Genomic DNA, 20,192 nt, shown 5'->3' with positions numbered 1-20,192 from the left:
TGTCATGGGATTCAAGTGCTACTGACAATACACAGTTGAAGTCAAAAGTATTTGCCCCCCTGTGATTCATTTCTTCTTTTTCAAATATTTCCCAAATGATGTTTAACAGAGCAAGGAATTTTCCACAGTATTTCCTATAATACTTTTTCTCCAGGAGAAAGTCTTATTTGTTTTATTTCGGCTAGAACAAAAACAGTTGTTAATTTTTTAAAAAGGTCAACATTATTAGCCTCCTTAAGCAGTATTTTTTTCATCATGGCAAAGATAAAAGAAATCAGCTATTATTAATTATTAAAACTTTTACATTTAGAAATATGTTGAAAAAAATCTTCCTTCCGTTAAACAGAGATTGGGGAAAAAAATTATTCAGAAGGGCTAATAATTCTAGCAAAATGTTAATCATGTTAGCAAAATGCTAGCAATATGCTAATCATGCTACAGTCAGGCCAACAACATTTTAATCGTGCTGGCAACATGCTAATCATGCTAACAACATGCAAATTGTGCTAACAACATGCTAAATATGCCTGAATCAGTGTTATTTTCGTCATAATTTTCGTGACAAGTTTCTACCGACGAAAACTAGATGAAAACTAGAATGCGATTGAGGGATGTTTTTTTGGAAAATATTCAATCAGATTTAATGTTGGTGTGTGATGCATGACGCACACACACACACACACATTTGAAAAGTAACTGATCCACAGTAGATGTGGGATGCAATTACATCATCTTCCATAGGGGCGTCTGTCTGATTAAGAGAAAAAGAAGATTCACGTTTGATGTCAAAACAAAAAGACAGTAACAAATCTAAAGCGACATCAGCAAGGAATCATCCCAAAATTTAGCAAAGGTAAACTCGGATCTTATTTTATTTACCTGAGTGTGTGCTTTTGCTAAACTGACCAGTATAGCTTCTTGCTGACCTTTAGAGAATTTACTCCGTTTAAGTGTATAGTAAAAGTTAAAATAAAGGGTTTGCTAAATAATTGCAAAGTCCTACATTTTCAGTAGTCTACTGTTCTTGCCGACACATAATTTCACAGTTTAATAAACAATATTAATAAACAATGCATATCAAATTTTTGCTCTTCAATGGAAAAGCTATATTCCATATTTTAGTGAAACTGTTAATTTAATTTTAAGTTAGAATATTTTGTATAAATAAATGTTTACAATATTTACTTAAATTAAACAAAATATATATTTATATATAAAAAAATATAAAATCTTAAGAAATTTAGTCGACTAAAACTAAAATTAAAATGATTCAGAAGACTAAAATATGACTAAAACTAAACTAGAATTTTAGCCCAAAGACTAAAACTAAATCAAAATTTGCTGTCAAAATAAACACTGGCCTGAATCGTGTAAACAATATGCTAGTAACATGCTAATCTTGCTAACAATATGCTAGTAACGTGTTAATCATGCTGCCGACATGCTTATCATGGTAGTAACATGCTAGTTGCATGCTAATCTTGCTAGTAATATGATAGAGATATAGTAATCATGCTAGAAACATGCCAGCAGTGCTTAATTTGAGCCATCTTGATGGATCCTGTTCCAGGAAATCTCTCGTGTTTTGTGTTCTATTTTTTATTTTTCATTGATGCAGCATTAACTTGGTGGTGAATACCTGCATGTGTGTGATTATTATAAAAAATATAATAATTCAGGGGGGCTAATAATTCAGACTTCAACTGTACAAACACAAAAACTAGCATTACAGTACAGATCTACAACCAGGCCGCTGTGCCTTCGGGACGTTCATTGAAAACGAAGGAGCGGGATCTTCTCCTGGTCATAGTAGGTGGACCTGATCTCTTTGTTAGGGTCAGGTAGATATCAGAGGCGAGGAATCGGGGATAGCAGTCTCTTTTCATCAAGCCGTAGATTTTTTGCTGCGCTGCGTCGAAGCAGGAGCTGGTGGGCTGAAGGATGTTCTTCTCAATGGCAGCTTTGGTTGAATGGTCGATGTTGATCTAGTGGAAAATAGAGCAAAATGTACAGCGTCATCTTTGAGTTGCCCAAGATAATGAAGTGTTGTAAGTTTATTGTTTGTGGGACAATGATTTTGCCATACATCTGATCTGTGCTTTCTTTTGCTTTATAAAACAATCTAAAAGATTCTCAGCATCTTAAAAGTTTTCTTGGGGTGCTTGGAATGTTTGGATATGCTCACACATGTGTGCTTATTTCTTAATTGCAGTATAACATACCCTTGACCAGTGTTGAGGAATGTTACTTTTAATGCATTACAATATTGAGTTACTCCCTAAAAATGTAACTAATTATGTTACTTAGTTTCTTTTTATTTAAAGTAATGCGGTATGTTACTTTGAGTTACTTTTGCGTTACCTTTTATTACCTGGCTGAGGCTTGATCTTAGGGATGCATCGATACCATTTTTTTGGAACCGATCCGATCCGATACCAAAATTCTGAGTATCGACTCAAATAAAAGCAGAGGTGGGGTTTCCGTTGAGGTGACAGTAGTGTTTGTGTTGTCAAACCGACTTTTGAAGATAGAGGAGAGACTAGGGGTTGCTGTTTTGAGGTATCTGGTGCTGTATGACTTGACAAATCTTGAATATCACAATATTATTAAGTATGAAAATTATACTAATATCAACAGCAAGACTCTCGCGCAATATACATGTGATTCAGTCCTTGCCTAGCAACATAAAAAGCACACTAAACTTCTTTTTTCTTGTCAACAAAAAAGGTAGTGTGGTGCACCTTGTGTTTTTGGAAGGCAAAAGTGTGTTCGCCGTGATCGACCTCTTAGTAGAAATTTAAGCTTTTTTCTTTGTCGTGATATCAACAGAGTTGAATCACCACTACATTTTTGACTATATATACCTACTAAAAAAGTTCATCATGATACAAGGTCAAGCATTACGCAGTGTCCTAACGTCATGTGACGCAACAAGATTCCATCGACAAGTAGTTTGGATGTCCGCACCAAACATGACAGAAATATTTAGATATCTGCCATTCATTTAAATATCAGCCACTCATAGCGTAATGGGTTATAATCTGATTGATAACCTCTTTAACATTATTAATAGGCTACTGATGTTGATGTTGTTGGTTTGCTCCGAGTCACAGTTCTGACTTTCGTTTTCAAACTGTTATTGTCAAGATCTGAGGTGAACTATTTGCTGCTGCGTTTTAGTAGAATGGCCAATACTGTAAATGTCACATAAAATAGTATTCAAAATCCCATTGGTAGCATTTAACACTGAAAAAGCACATAATCGGTACCTGAGGTGATTATTGTCTTAGTAGTTTATGCTGTTGTTTTGTTAATGTAGGGAATAGTAAATGAGGGTATAGACGGTGATTATGGACACAGAACTAGCACTAGTTATACTTTGGTCATTTTTTGGGCAAAATGCTAATGGTCTAATCCAATAAAATAATTGATGCTAAGCTAAAAGTGCTCCCGCTAGACCAAGAAATTGTCTATATGGAGACTGGTTGAAAGAAAGAAAGAAGACTTTCTTTCTTTCTTTCTTTCTTTCTTACCCCAATGATGGTTGGGTTTAGAGGTGGGGTTTGTTGCCATGCTTTTTAAAAATCGTAAAACGTAAAATAGTTACGTTTCCTCTTAAGATCATGCTGCAGGAATGGCACATAAACCTGGGAAAGAGATGTGCATCCGCAAAAGACATCGTTCAGTCTGAAATGTGTGTGTGAGTGAGAAAGTTGGGGTGGTGTGAATGGGGATGTTTTCTGTTTGATCGATGAATATAGTCTGGATATCCATTCATTTCCTATGGTGCTCACTTTTGACTGGGACATCACAGGTGTAACAAGGTTGATTAAAGTAGTTTATAACAGATAGTTGTAAATCGGTCAGATTTGACCCAAACATGACAGGAAGGTTAAAAAGATACTTTTTATTGTATGCTGCGGCATTGTATCGCATGTAGTTAGGTTTAGTTATAAATTGGCCAAACCAAGGACACTCTGAAATACTTTCTTAAGTTAGAATTTTCATTCACACTGTAGTTCTGATGATATTATAATAACAACAACAACAACAACAAATGTGAAAAATTCAAAATGTATGCAGTTTTCATTAGTAGTCTGAGGCTTTTCCCTCCTTTTCACCTCTGCAGAGATACTGTTTACTCTGACAACAGTAAATTCTCTCAGTTATAAATAACAAAGGAATAAAACAAATTATAATATATAATGGTTTCTCTTTACAAGAACTGAGCAAGCTTTCAGCAGGGCTACTTTCCATTCTTAGTTTCTTTATCGGCTCTCTGTTTGTTCAGAGCAAGTGGTCCTGCTGCTTGATTTTCACTTCTGCTTTTTTTCAGAGTCTATTTTCTCAGCTGCGTGGGCGACGGAGGGGAGTTTGCAGCCAAACGCAGGAAAACCACACGCTCATAGATCTGCCCCCAGTCATGAGGCCGGGGCTCACAATGGCCTCTGTGCAAACACACCACGCTTCACCACCACAGACATGAGCTTAAAGAGCCTCGTTTGTGTCTAATGTGGCCCCCTCACCCTCCCACTGCGGTTACCCAAAAGTGCTACATGTAGCTAGCAATGTAGCATTGTTTGTCACTAACAATAAGGTGTTTTCCTATGTGGCCTCTTTTCTCAGAACATTTTGGAATGTTAATTAACAGTTGTGTACATGCTAGCACGTAGCTAACATTATTAAAATTATGTTTTTCGAACATTCTTAGAATGTTTGTTTCAAATTGTTTGTTATTGTTACAACATTGGTACAACATTGATATAACATGGATGCAATGTTCTTAAAATATTTTAAGAGACATTTAAAAGGATAGTTCACCCAAAATTAAAAATTGTGTCCATTTGAGTATTAGTAGACTGTCTGCTTAATATCTGTTGATACTGCTCCTTCAACAGACATCTAACTGACTATAAGAAACTTTGCAAGTACATGTCAACTTACACTAACCCTAACCCCAACCCCAACCTAACAGTCTACTTATAATCTAATGAGAATTAGTTGGCATGAAGATGCAATGTAACTTAAATTCAACAAATGGACCATCTAAATAAAGTCTGACCAAAATAATATACCATGAAGAAATATTTTGAAGGAAACAACAAATATTATTAAAGTCAATGGTTAAAGGTTTTCAGCTTTCTTCAAAATATCTACAGAAACTCATAAAGGTTTGGAATCACTTGAGGGTGAGTAAACTTTCTTTTTGTTTAACTATACCTTAAATATAAAGTGGGACTGAAACATAACACATTTTTTGAATAGCATTGTTACTATTATAAGCAAAATATTTATGTTAATACATTGTTTAAAAACCTGATTGTCTTAAACATTCCAAGAACATTCAAAAATAATCTTATTTAGATTATTGGAAGCATTAAGGGAATTTTTGGAACCTACAATTGTTAGCTGGGTATTGGTTGTATTTCTTGTCCAAAAATACATATAAATAAGATGGTATATGTTTGATTACTTGACAAAGGCATTTTAAAGGCCGAAAAACTGAAACTTTCAAAGTGCAAACTTTTGAAAGTGAGAGTTAAATTACCTAATGTGATTTTGTTGAAACAGTGACATCACGTGAATGAGTCAGTCTATAGGCACAAGCAAGTTTCTGGGTCTGTGTAATTATTTTTATTACATAAAATGTAAAGATTTAAAAAAAAATTCCAAATACACAATCTATTCTCCATCCATCCATCCGTCCGTCCGTCCATCTGTCTGTCCACATACCCATCCGTCTATCCATTAATCCATCTATCCATCCATCCATCCATCCATCCATCCATCCTTCCATCCATCGATTCATCAGTTCATCGATCCATTCATCTATCTATCTATCTATCTATCTATCTATCTATCTATCTATCTATCTATCTATCTATCTATCTATCTATCTGTCTGTCTGTCTGTCTGTCTGTCTGTCTGTCTGTCTGTCTGTCTGTCTGTCTGTCTGTCTGTCTGTCTGTCTATCCATCCATCCATCCATTCATCAGTTCATCGATCCATCCATCCATCTATCTATCTATCTATCTATCTATCTATCTATCTATCTATCTATCTATCTATCTATCTATCTATCTATCTATCTATCTATCTATCTATCTATCTATCTATCTATCTGTCTATCTGTCTGTCTGTCTGTCTGTCTGTCTGACCACATATCCATCCATCCATCCATCCATCCATCCATCCATCCATCCATCCATCCATCCATCCGGCAATGAGCTTCTTAAACATTTTACTCTCCATTTATTGTACATGGAAAAGAATGTCCAGCACATTCTTCTACAGGCCTAGCATGCATATTTAAACATTTTCACAATGTTGATATCTCTCTGAAAACTGAAAAAGACAAACCTTTCAGGATTTTAGTAAATAGTTGCCTTATAAACATAAGGAAAATAATGGGTGAATACATTTTTTGCAATGATATTTTCAATAAATTCCATTGTGATTGTGTTTCTAGCTTTCTCAACCTGTATTTCTCTTTATTTATTAAATATGGCATTACTCCTGACTATAAATTCAAAATGCAAATGTGTACCGTTGTACATACCTCTTTGGGAGCTTCCTTATCAATGAAAATAGCGTGTATCTGTTTGGCTTTAGTCTGCAGCTTGGTCGAAGACTCAGTGGTTTTGAAGTCTTCGCAGGCTAACCAGAACTCAATGTTCTCCTCACTAAACTCTGTGCGCAGGAATCGTGTAAAGACTTCCACACCATCTGAAATGAGAGGCAACTTAACATTAATTGCTAAATTCATTATTTATACGTATTGATGTTGAGTAGGGAGACTATTGGGACTCTTTTCCTATTTTTTTTGCATTGGAGTCTACAGCAGCCATGTGGTTAAAGCGTTTTGAAATTTGCCCTTCACTGTAAAAAAAAATCTGTTAAATAAGAGTTTCTGTATTTTGTCTTTTTCGTTTAATTAGAATCGATTTTGAATTGTTTATATTACGGGAGCTTGATCTCTGCTCTGTCGACTTTTGTTGTTAAAAATTCAACTCCACAGTTTAACAAAGTGACTTTTATTGACATTTTTGTAGTTTGAAATAACATAGGAAATCATATAGAGAGAAATAAATCATAATATATAGATAATATATAGAGAAAAGTGTACCATAATATACATAATATTATGATATGTACCGTAATATACAACACCAACCCAGACAATATCTCACTTTAAACTATTAAAAAAGTTAACAAAAGTCACTTTTTACATATTTTTAAGGTCAAATATTGTTGGAAGAAAGATCAAGATCCCATATGCAATTGGAAAGCATGAATAAACAGGGAAAAATAAAAAACATTAATCACAAAATACAGAAAACTGTTCATTTCCGGATATTTTTATAGTGTAATAATAGTTTCTGGTGGCAATTTTCTTTTGGTCTTTGTCATAATCTCTTTATATTAGACCAAAGTTAGTTTTAGGCTAGTTTAAAACTTTATTAATCCCCTTGGGGCAATTTATTTCGCCATGGTGGTGCTTTACATATAACAAGAAGGACACACTTACAATAAACCCAACATTTAACATCAAGTACACAAACAAATAACTGGGAAAGAATAAAAACTCTATATCAATAACAAATAATAGCAGGTAATGATTCATTGATTAAGTACATTTATTACATAACCGTATTGCTTCAGGCACAAAAGTGAATTTATAAAGATTTTTGGATGTCTTTTTGTCCTTAGACATCGCCCAAGGGGCAACTAATCAAAATATTTGTTTAAGGGGTGTGTGCTGTTTCCTAGTATTTTATGTCTCATCCTCAACACTTTCTGTTCGTAATAGGATGCAAGACTTCGCAGAGGAACTCCTAAATTTTTTGAGCACAAATTAACAATGCCTTGAAGACGATTCTTGTTTTTTATAAACTTTATATGGAAAAGAATGTCCACCACATTCCTCAAAATGTCTTCAAAAAAAAGGCCTAGCATGATATTTGTCTGTTTTACACTTTACAACTTTCAAAGACAAACTTTTCACGATTTTAGTGTATTGTTGCCTTACAGTATAAACATAAGGCGCATAATGGGTGAATGCATTTTTTACATTAACACACCAAAGTTGTACATGTTTCTGCTTGCAAATATTGAATGGACTAATTAAATCAAATGGACTAACTAATTTGGCCCATTTCCTGAATAATGTAGATTTTAACTATAGAAATTGCCAAAACAAATGGAACTTATTAAAATTTAGTCTACAATTGTTACACTTGCACACTATTTTATAAAAAGCAGCAAACCCAGATAAAAGTAACGTTTCTTTCGGACTCTTTCGGTCATTTTAGGTACAATTTTGTCTTTAAGATTAGTTCAGATTACCACAAATGTTGTGAAGTACTATCGTTTGCACTCAGAAAATGACTTTTCCTGCTTGTTCAAACTACTTTTTAACCCTTGTGTACTGTTCAAATGTATGACCCTTTTGTTACTTTCAAGATGAAAAGATCCACTAAATTAAAAATGCATCAGATAATTTTTTTTTAAACTTTGTTTTGCATAAATCTGTTAATTAACCTCAGTCCTGATCAAAACTACTAAATGTTTTTAAAAATTGCAGGATTTGATCTCTTTAATTGCCAAATTCAAAAATGATGTCACTGATTTGGTGAAAAAAACACTCAAAATGACGTATTTTCAATAAAAAAAAGTGATTGTGGACTGCATTTTACCTTTTATCAGTCTTGGGACATATGAATGATTAGTAGCAACATTGCCTTTGATGCATTGTTAGTTTTTTATTTTTTTCTCTCTAATTTACTGTTGGTAAAAAAAATCTAGTCCACAATTTTTATATTGAAAATACGTTATTTTGAGTGTGTTTTTCACCAAATCAGTGACATCATTTGTGAATTTGGCAATTAAAGAGTTAAAATCATGTCATTTTCCAAACAATTATTTAGTTTTGATCAGGACTGAGATTTATTAACAGATTTATGCAAAAAAAAAAAAAAAAACTGAAAAAAAATGATCTGTTGCATTTTTACAGCAGTTTAATTCAGTGGATGTTTTCATCCCTAACATAACAAAAGGGTAGTAAATTTGCCCAGAGTGTATCATTGAGTTACTTATCATTGAATCCACTTAAATTTGTAAAAACTATTAAGTTAACTTAATTTGTGTTTGGTTTCCCAGAGATGGGTTGCGGCTGGAAGGCCATTCACTGCGTAAAACATGTGCTGGACAAGTTCGCGGTTCATTCCACTGTGGTGACCCCGAAGTAATAAAAAGACTAAGCTGAAAAGAAAATGAAAGAATAATTTTTGTTTGGACAACATGAAGGAATTGTGTGGATCTCAGCATTTTTTGCATTGTGTATTAACAGAAGCAGCTCAAAATGCAACATATAACTTCTTGCAGTAAAAACAACTGATCCAAAATAATGCTGCTGATGATGTTAAATTAATCATATTTACTCACTCAAACAATGATGAATTCAAGCAACCCGGGCTCATTCTGTACCACTATATACATTTCTGGAGAGCGCCAAATACGTCCCAGGAGCTAAATTTTTTGCATTTTTTGTTTTTTGCGAATTTACTAGAGGCTGCAGTGTGCGCTTTTTCAGATCTCAAATTTCTCTCGCAAGTGCCATTCGTGCCTGCTGTTTTTGCATAAATCCACCAGAGGCCACTGTCGACCGACTGACTTATCGACTGACCCACCCTTCTCCTTCCTTAAACCCAACCAATAGTGTTTTCAAAAGCACCGATTGACCCATCCACCCACTTTCCTAAACCCAACCAACAGTTTTAAAAAGCAATCCAGAAAAAGAAAAGCCCTCACCTGATTTTTACCACGTTTTCAGATTTTACCACATTCTTACCTTTTTTTACTTTAGTTACTATTTTTTGGTTTCTGTTTTTGTCTTACCCACCTCCTGGAACCGTTCTTCACCAGACTCGAACCCTGACGTTGTGGTCATCCCCTCACTGTGTCTCAAACTCCTCTGACATACATGGTGAGCTACTGGTCAAACAGCAGGAAAGCCGTCCATATGGAGGTAAGCGGTCAGCTGGTAAGCGCGAAAAGGAACGGTTTCATACCACCGCGTGGCATTTTAAAGACGAAATGCAGCCATACATGCTTCTAGCTACATAATTCACGATCTCCAGAAACGTATATAGGGCTACGTTTTTAGAATGAGCCTATGTTGAATTCAAACCACTTATTTAAAATTAGCTGAAACAACTCTTGATTTTTTTTGGTTGGACAACTCAATTATTTTATGTTCAATCAACTTAAATTTATTTAAAACTAATAAGTTAAATCAATTGTGTGGAACCCAGCATTTATTCACAGCGCAGACAGTCCAATCTACTTTTAATAAATCACCACCTCATTACAATGTTCCACTGAAGGACCAATAATAGCCATTCCACAAAGCATAATTAATAACGTGATTGTTTAATCAATTACGCAAAAACCACAAAGTTCAGAAGACTTGTCACATGCATTTCTTTTCATGCTGTGGTTATGACGGGGAACTTTAAAACATTCAGACGCATTAACTGCAATGCAATGATAAAATGAAGAGCTCTTACCTGAGTGACTCAGCAAGTCCTCAAATGAGTCACTCCATTTCATAGCCACGTCCGGTGGTATACTGTCAAAATCACATTAATCAGTGGTTATTATTGTTGTTAGAGAAGCACTTCGTGAGTTTAAAGACAGATTCATGCGTCTGATTATCCAATATGAATCATTGTAAGGTGACTTTTTTTATTTTGGAGCTGATTGAGTAAAAAATATCTGACTTACTGGTTACTTTTAGCTTGGGGTTTCTTCTCGGGACTGACATTTTCGTGGGATCCAGACCTGGCCAAAAGAAGACTGAGTCGACCTTTTTTATCCTTATTTCTGCAAAGACAGATACAAAATCACAATCAATCAATCAATCAATCAATCAATCAATCAATCAATCAATCAATCCTTTAAAAAATATCTGTCAATTAACATTTTTGTAATTCACAAGTGTTTTTTTTTCAATTTTTGGTTGTGAATTACATTATGGGATGTTGATTTATGCTCTGTCGACTTTAGATGGTGAAAATTCACCTCTACAGTTAAACAAAGTGACTTTTATTGACATTTTAATAGTTTGAAATAATATGATGTGATAGAAATGTCATACTTCTATCACATTATATTATTTCAAACTACTAAAATGTCAATAAAAGTCACTTTCTTCAACTGTAGAGTTGAATTTTCAACATAGAGAGAAATATAGAGAGAAATAAGTGAGTAAATTAACAGAATATGTACTGGCAGCTTAATACAAGAGATTTGTAGTGTAATATACAACACCAACTCAGTCAATATATCCATTTAATCAATAAAAATGTCAATATAAGTCACTTTGTACAACATTTCAAGGTTAAAAGTTGTTGGAAGAAAGATCAAGGCCCCACAATGTAATTAAAAGAATATCTATCTATCTATCTATCTATCTATCTATCTATCTATCTATCTATCTATCTATCTATCTATCTATCTATCTATCTATCTATCTATCTGTCTATCTGTCTGTCTGTCTGTCTGTCTGTCTGTCTGTCTGTCTGTCTGTCTGTCTGTCTGTCTATCTATCTATCTGTCTATCTATCTGTCTACCCGTATGTCCGTCCGTCCGTCCATCTATCATTAATAAATGAGGTCAAGGAATCAGATTGCATTGTGCACAAATGTACACACATGCGGCATGTTTTCTTCCATTATGAAGTTGCTAAGCTGAACATTTGTGCTACCATATGGCCGCTATAAGGGGAAGTTTTACCACAGTGCTAGCTAATGGCTTTTAGAGTACAAGAGTCAATGATATGTTAATACAAAACAAACTATTTATTTGCTGAAATGTTTTTTACCATGCCTATGAGAGAAATGTTACAGTTTTTTTTCCCCAATTGCTTTGGCACATTTTCCAAAACAGACTTAACATACTCTAAACTGTGAGTGCAAATCGCAAAACTGTTTGCTGGAACGTCAGAGCCTTATTGCATGTCTGCAAAATGTAGTTACTCCCACAAAACATTTAATTCGTGCTTCAAATCCAAGTTATCGTGTCTGTAATTTGGCCAAGGCCACCAAAACATAAATGGCCCTATCATATACCCGGCGCAATAAGGCACAAGATGTGTTTCCCTCGATGTGTTGCTATTTTCAGAGCAAAGCAACCTTAATTTTCCCATTTTCCGCCATGTTGTTTAAATAGCAAATCCATTTGCACCACTTTGTGGACTCATGGGTGTTCTAGTCTAGAAAGGAGGCGTGTTAAGGTGCATTGTTGGCCATTGCTATTTTGAGGAACTAAAATAGACTGCTCAATAGACAAGCTGAAAGCAGTTCTAAGGTCCAGTGCAGGGCACATTAGTTATGCGCCTCACTTACACATTGCTTAATATACAAAGGATGTACAGCAACACACAAATATCTTTACAAATGAAAGGCTCAGAGGCTCAGACAGACTCTCCCAATTCAAAACTAGATTAAAGACTTATCTGTTTAGTAAAGCATACATTCAGTGCACCACTTAGCGGGTTTCCACACAGGTTTCTGCATCTTGTTTATATACACTATGAACAGCAGCTACGCTAATTATTCTCTTTATTCTCCATTTCCACCAGAGGATACTCTTCCTGAGGCCCTCAGACTATGCAGAGTCACTGATTCGATCCAAGACCAACGACGAGATGATCCCAAGGTTTCCATATCCTGCACTAGGCCGTATCCTGAGCAGCTACTGTGGTGGTCATGGAGGAGTGAAGAGCATGATTCCTGTGATGCTCCAGGGACAGACGAGTCTTCGCTGAGGCCAGCTTCCAGCCTTCGCCGCTGAGACTGCAGCTCTGCACAAGACGTGTGGCCAGCGGAGAAATTGAAATGGTCGTGCCCAACTGAGCTTGGTTTCTCTCAAGGTTTTTTCTTCACTTCCGCCAATTAGTGAAGTTTTTTCCCCTCTCCGCTGTCGCCACTGGCTTGCATGGTTTGGGATCTGTAGAGCTGCGCATCGTTGGATTTGCTCTTCAGTGTTTGGACTCTCAGCAGTGATTATTAAACCACACTGAACTGAGCTAAACTGAACTGAACTTAAACACTAAAAACTGAACTACACTGTTCCAATTTACTATGACCTTTTATGTGAAGCTGCTTTGACACAATCTACATTGTAAAAGCGCTATACAAATAAAGGTGGATTGAATTGAAAATACACCAAAAAAAAACAGCAAAATATCATCCATGACAAAAATTATTCTTGTTGGACATCCTGTTGCTCTTGTTGTATATACACAACAGTTCTGTCTGGTTTTTGTATCTGATTGGCTGATAGCCATGCAATATTCTGCCAGTAACAGCACTCGTACCACCTCTTCACCCTTCACCTTTGTGTATTACTCCGCCCACATACAGCAACAAGCAGAGGACACTCTACAGTTTGACATATATTGCAGCTGTTGGACAACACAATGCACTTTCGAGGCTTTTTTATTGGAGAATGTAGTTGTTTAGATTGCAACTATGCAGTTTAATTATAAGAATAATGGCTATTTTAAATATTTATCATTTCAGAGATAATTAGCTTGCCATACTGAGATTAATCTTTGTCAAACTGGTAAGTAATAAGTCGATCTCTTTTTTTTGTATGTTGTAGTGCTGTAATTATACTATAGTAATTTTAGTGTATTGAGTGTGAGATGGGACTCCCATATCAGGAATGTGTGTTGTGTTGGCAGAAAGAAAGAAGAAATGTAGTGATATATATTTTGGTAGTGGGTTAATTTTTGTGATATCCTCATTGCAACAGAGAAACACTGTAGACTGTAGTAGACTGTAATACTGTAAGGACATATACCATACCATACCATAGACGGATGGTATTTCATGTCACGTTCAACCTTATAATTATAAAATGTCAGCAAAATCACCTGTTTTGTCATCACTTTAGACATTACGCTAGAGAATCATTCAAACGCTAGCTCTAAAGTGACATTGGTGAATTTGTAATGGCTTCTGCTGTTCTGACACAAGCTGCAGATGTCAGAAGAAAGTAGTTCCTAATACAAAAGGATTTTTAGATGGCAGAAGAAAGTAGTTCCTAATACAAAAGGATTTTTAGACTCTCTGTGTTTCATTTTCTTTTTTATATACACGATTATGTCGTCAAACTGTTGTATAAACGCAATATCACACTTGTAGCAGTGCGATGTGGCTGTATATCGGCACTGGTGGGACACTAACACAACGCACATCTCCCACCAGTGCTGATATACAGCAATCTTGCACTGCTACTTGTGATATTGCTATCTATCTATCTATCTATCTATCTATCTATCTATCTATCTATCTATCTATCTATCTATCTATCTATCTATCTATCTATCTATCTATCTATCTATTATTAAGAAATGAGGTAAAGGAATCAGCTTGCATTGTGCACAAATGTACACGCATGCAGCATGTTTACTTCCACAATGAAGTTGCTAAACTGAACATTAGTGCTTCCATATGGCTGTTATAAGGGGAAGTTTTACCATAGTGCTAGCTAATGGCTTTTAGAGTACAAAAGACAACGTTGTACGTTTGTATGTTGTACAAAATAAACTATTTATTTGCTGAAATGCTTTTTTACCATGTCTATGAGAGAAATGTTAAACTTTACTCTCATTGTGCTGCATGCATTTTGAGTTCTAATAGATTTACTGCTGTTTCTCAGTCCATCTTAGCAAAGTACTCTATCAAAGATACCCTTAAATTAGAGTTTTTGCATATTTTGAAATTCACATCTTTTGAAATGCATTATGGGACCTTAATTCTTCCAAAAACTTTTAACCTTGAAAATTTTGAACTCTTATTAACATTTTTAATATGTTAAAGTGATATTGTCTGGGTTGGTGTTATGCGAAAAAAACTTATAATTAGCCGCCTGTACATATTCTGTTATTTTACACACTTATTTCTCTCTATATTTGTCTCTATGTTGAAAATTTAACTCTACAGTTAAACAAAGTGACTTTTATTGACATTTTAGTAGTTTGAAATAATATAATGTGATAAAAATATCAAATTTCTATTACATTATATTATTACAAACTACTAAAATGTCAATAAAAGTCACTTTGTTTAACTGTAGAGTTAAATTTTCCCCATCTAAATTCGACAGAGTAGAAATCAAGCTCCCATAGTGCAATTCACAAATAAACAGAAAACACTCGTGAATCACAAAATAGGGAATACGGTTAAATAACAGGTCTTTTTTACACTGTAAGGTTTAAGACAGAACTGTAGTTCAGCAATTAGATATTCCCACAGTTAATCTTAATTTAGGATATGTTGATAATACAAGATACAAAAGCATAATATGAAGTAGACACAACAGCAGGTGCATTTTCACACTGATCTACAGTACATTGTTTTTTGACCTGTTTCATAGAAGTAAATAAAAGTTTAATTTACTACATCTCAAAAGAGCAACATTTAAATAAACAAAGACTTCTTATTTTGGTCACAGCAAAATGAGCTCCAGAAATAAAGGAAGTTACACATAACAAAGAGAAACATCACCCAAATGCTATCTCAATGCATTTGCTTGAAGAAAACCACCAGCGGGTGAATGTCAGGACAACATATCTCTCATTCAACGCTTTCAGTGTTAATATGAGTAAAAAATAAAATGAATGTGTACCTCAAGTGTGTCTCTTTCATTCTGCAGGCGAGCTGCTCGTCCTCGCTGCGCATTTTGAAATATGCTTCCTCCTTGGGGGCAGAGAAGTTAAACTGAGGAAACAGAAACACAAAAATCTTCATGCTCTTCCCTCAAGTTGACACTCGCTGATCAGCACAGCAGGGACTCAATCTAGTGTAAACCACCCCAAAAACAATCCTCAAGCTCATATTTGTATGTTTAGCGTGTTAGGAGGTCATTTCCCATACCTGTAGAGATGACTTCCTGTCAGGGAAACTACCCACCGTTTACTGTAATATCTCTCTTTAGGATACCCATCAGCATGTGTGTGTGTGTATATATATATATATATATATATATATATATATATATATATATATATATATATATATATATATATATAGTTAAATTTTTTAAAGGTATTTTCAGGTCAAGCTGCGTAAATGGCTTACTTCTTTTTAAGTGAGGTTTGTCACTATGTAATCAGTGTGAGGTTTCTGAAGTACCTAATCTAGAGATCGGATTTAAGACCCTGTAAGGTCTGCGATACACTATGCCCCTACCGGATGCGAATAAAACCCATTATGCTAGGGTCCAAACCCTATTCTACTTACCCATCTCCTACCCTTACACCTACCCCTTCCTTTTGCTGCATGAAACAGAGGGGTAAAAATATTCATTGCATGTCATCATACACTGTACACTTGAATTCAAAATTTTTAGGCCTCTTCTAAAAAAAATCCTCAAATTACTAAATATGTTCGTCTGGAGCTGTTTTATTGTAAATAAACAGTTAAACGGTCAGTAATATGTTTTATTATCATTATTTACAAAAAAAAATAAAATCGTATACATTAGCAGCAAATAAATTAGCAAACAGTAAAAAGAAATAGAATTAAGTTATCATATCTCATTAATCTTTTCTTCACTGTATAACCTACACATTCTGATTAAAGAACATCAAATGTATATTTCATTTATTTAGATTTTTCATTTAATTACATTAAATAACAGGTGTCACTTTAAAACTGCACTCATCTAACGTTAAAATGAAAGCTTTCCTAACTTTTTATGCTCATTTAGGACAAAATTAGTTGTGTTTGAAAAAAAAAACAAACAAACAAAAAAAAACACCAAGATTGACGTCTTTATATGTTATTATTATTAATTAAGTGTATATGTCTGTTCAAAACTCAGGCTTTCGCTCCGCTTCAAATCGCGTGTACAGAATCCGTTTGGGAAACAGTGTCTATTTATCACTATGGAGCGCTTCAGCTGACAGTCACGCACCGCTATATGACTGTTTTGAGGTTTGCATAGGAGGGGCGACGACACCTGTAATGAAAAGGAAAGGAAATTCTGCTATTTTTATATTTATTTCAAAGTGTTTTTATGCCTAAATAAAACAAAAGCACACAACAGACTCACATTTAAGAGCAAGGAGCGGCCCCTAGTGGTTCGGCGGTATGGGTTGCAAATAAGGAGGATTGACTCTTTAATGTTTATAGCCACCCTTCAGAGAAAGACTGAAAATATGGGAGAAATGAAGTTTCACAAACTAGTTTCGAGAGGAGCAAGTGATATGATTGACTACAGCTGATCCTCATTGCTAATCATTAGCTAGCCTATCAGATCATTCTAAAACTACTATAAATATCCTGCCTGAACTTCATTCCTTATCTTCGTTTTTGGAACCCCCCCCCCATCCTTCCCTTCTCCCTCCTCCTCTTTCATGACCGGGCAACACGGTGGCTCAGTGGTTAGCACTGCAGTAAGAAGGCCACAGGTTCAAGTTCTAATTGAGCCAGTCAGCACTCCCTGCGTGGAGTTTGCATGTTCTCCCTGTTTTTGCGTGGGTTTTCTCCGGGTCCTCCGGTTTCCTCCGGTTTCCTCCCACAGTCTAAAAACATGTACATAAGTGAATCGTAATACAGTCACAAGCACTTAACGCATACATAGCAAAAGGGGGCACTCGAGAAACTTCTGATCTCGTATCCCTCCTAATGCTCATTGACCAGGTGGGAACCTTGGGTTCATCTATCTGCGAGCTCAGGGTTCTCTCCCGGGACAGCATGCCAAACCTGCTGTCATAGTCGAGCATTATTAAAGTGTGAACTCTTGAAATACAGGAAAATACCTTTACGGGATGATGGCGGGATTGAAGTGGAAAACATGGGAGAATCCCGGGAAAACTGGGAGGGTTGACAGGTATGGTTTCTACTGTCAAAGGTATCAACAACATACCAATCCATACTGTATCATTCATGTTCCCTGTTTTGTGTTGTACTTTTGCTTTTTTCTCGCTTGTGTACTGTGCAACGCCCTGTCAACTGTCAATTTTTTTGAATAATGAATTTTTTATTATTGTCTCCACCCCTTATGACCCACTCCATTAACATCTTTGTGTATATAAACCCCTTTGTTTCACTTCCTGTTTGTTGTTCATTGTTTTCTAAGTAGTGTTTTCGGTCATTTTAAATGTCAGCTTTTGTTTATCAGTTTTGGTTGCTCTTTTATATATAATAAATGTTACAATCTGCATGTGGTTCTACTTTTTACCTGTTCCTGGACACCAGAAGCACGTATCAGCACATATGGGCCCCCATTCCTGAAGGTACCTAGCATAACAGTATAGTACCTATAGAGTGGAGCTAGATCCCCTGCTGAACACTATTGGTTTACAGAGAATCATCACCAGCAAAAGCAACAAGTCAAGAGAACGATAACACAAGATGCACCTTTTTTAAATGCACAACCGATACAATACACCGTAACAATACAACGATGGACAAAGCTCAAACAAAGGTTGCCATCTTCTCTTTATGGCCATCTGCTTTATTGTGTCTGACCATGTAGAAATCATGAGTGACACCGCTTGCTATCTCTATTTGTCCACCGTTGTTGCTCTTCTATATTCTAAATAATGTGTGTGTGACATGTGAATGTACGCCAGTACGACTTTGTTTTTCACAGGGGAATGATGTCATTCACATCTTTCTGGCATAGTTCGGGATCGGTCACCCTCATTATAATATTGGAAACACTAGCATGATGAGGGTGACCTGTTCCAAACCACACTGTACTGTCATGAGTATTCATAAGTTAGAACGATTCTAAGGACCCACAGACGATTGGGGCTGCAAAGGAATACATACAGAAGAATGTTGGGAGAAAAAAAAAAAACAGCTATTGACTTCCATAGTATGTTTGTTCCAACTATGTCAATGGGATGATTTTTTTTCCCTCAACAATCTTCAGAATATCTTCCTTTGTGTTGAACAATGAAATTGATTAAAGTTTAGAACCACTTGAGTTTTTTTGGGGGGTGAACTATGCCTTTAAATATGATATTCAGTATATGAATGAAACTACCATCAGTCGTTAGTCCTAGAGAACTGCAGACGGCAGTGGTTTTGTAAAGACTTCAGAATAAACTGGAAAACTGTAGTAGTGTTAAAGGACCAAAGAGCCTCAAGAGATAGACTCTGTAAACCTACTGTGGCTGTTGCCCCTGCAGAGCCATTATAATGATGGACAAATCCTTTTGGGCACAATAAATGACAGGAGGGAATAGAAATGTCCTCAGACAGAGACAAGGGTGACATCTTCATTTAATCAACAGGCGAAGAGGCGCACAGACAAAAACCACACAATCCTCAGAGTGTCCTTTTGAGGGCACAATCTCAAGTGGATCGTTTAAAGGCTTTGGGCAGCTCTTTGCAAAAACCTGTCAGTTTGCATACACACACTTGAACCATTCGCACATTTGCAGAATCGCACACAACTCGCTTGTTGATAATAGTAATTGTTGATGAAATCTTTGGTTGCTTCCAGGCTAAGGCAGCTGTACTTCAAAGTACACTTATTTATTTTAATTCTACTGGATTTACTAGGCATGAGTGAAACATGCACAGTTCAAGTGAGAATTATTAGCCCCTCTTAAATATTAGCCCCCCTGTTTATTTTTTTCTCAATTTCTGTTTATTGGAAAGATTTTTTCAACACATTTCTAAACATAATAGTTTTAATAACTCAATTTTAATAACTGATTTATTTTATCTTTGCCATGATGTCAGTAAATAATATTTTACTAGATATTTTTTAAGATTCTATACAGCTTAAAGTGACATTTAAAGGTTTAACTAGGTTAATTAGGTTGACTAGGGGGGGTTAGGGTAATTAGGCAAGTTGTTGTATAATGATGGTATGTTCTGCAGACAATTGAAAAAAAAATATTTAGCTTAAAGGGGCTAATAATTTTGACCTTTATAAAAAATGTAAAACTGCTTTTATTCTAGCCGAAATAAAACAAATAAGAATTTCTCCAGAAGAAAAAATATTGTCAGACATACTGTAAAAATTTCCTTGCTTTGTTAAACATCATTTGGGAAATATTTAAAAAAAGGAAAAAAAACAAAGGGGGGCTAATAATTCTGACATCAACTTTGTTTTATTTTGTGAAGGAATAATCATTAGTTGTGGCAGTTCCATC

At 35.4% G+C, this 20,192-nt stretch overlaps 1 protein-coding gene across 1 annotated transcript; it reads right to left on the bottom strand.

Annotated features, from left to right (window-relative positions):
• Positions 1 to 378: 378 nt before the first annotated feature.
• Positions 379 to 15,893, bottom strand: rgs18 (regulator of G protein signaling 18). The gene is made up of 5 exons (XM_056472298.1): positions 15,701 to 15,893; positions 10,786 to 10,884; positions 10,569 to 10,630; positions 6,560 to 6,726; positions 379 to 1,985 (listed from the first exon to the last, which is right to left on the bottom strand). Exons 1-5 carry the CDS (start codon positions 15,820 to 15,822, stop codon positions 1,740 to 1,742), a joined length of 696 nt encoding a protein of 231 aa, XP_056328273.1. The 5' UTR covers positions 15,823 to 15,893; the 3' UTR covers positions 379 to 1,739.
• Positions 15,894 to 20,192: the final 4,299 nt, after the last annotated feature.

The sequence above is a fragment of the Danio aesculapii genome, chromosome 2, assembly GCF_903798145.1.
Source record: "Danio aesculapii chromosome 2, fDanAes4.1, whole genome shotgun sequence".
Lineage (NCBI taxonomy): Eukaryota > Metazoa > Chordata > Actinopteri > Cypriniformes > Danionidae > Danio > Danio aesculapii.
Note: the sequence above shows the minus strand (reverse complement) of the source record. Positions and strands in the feature narration are given on the sequence as shown.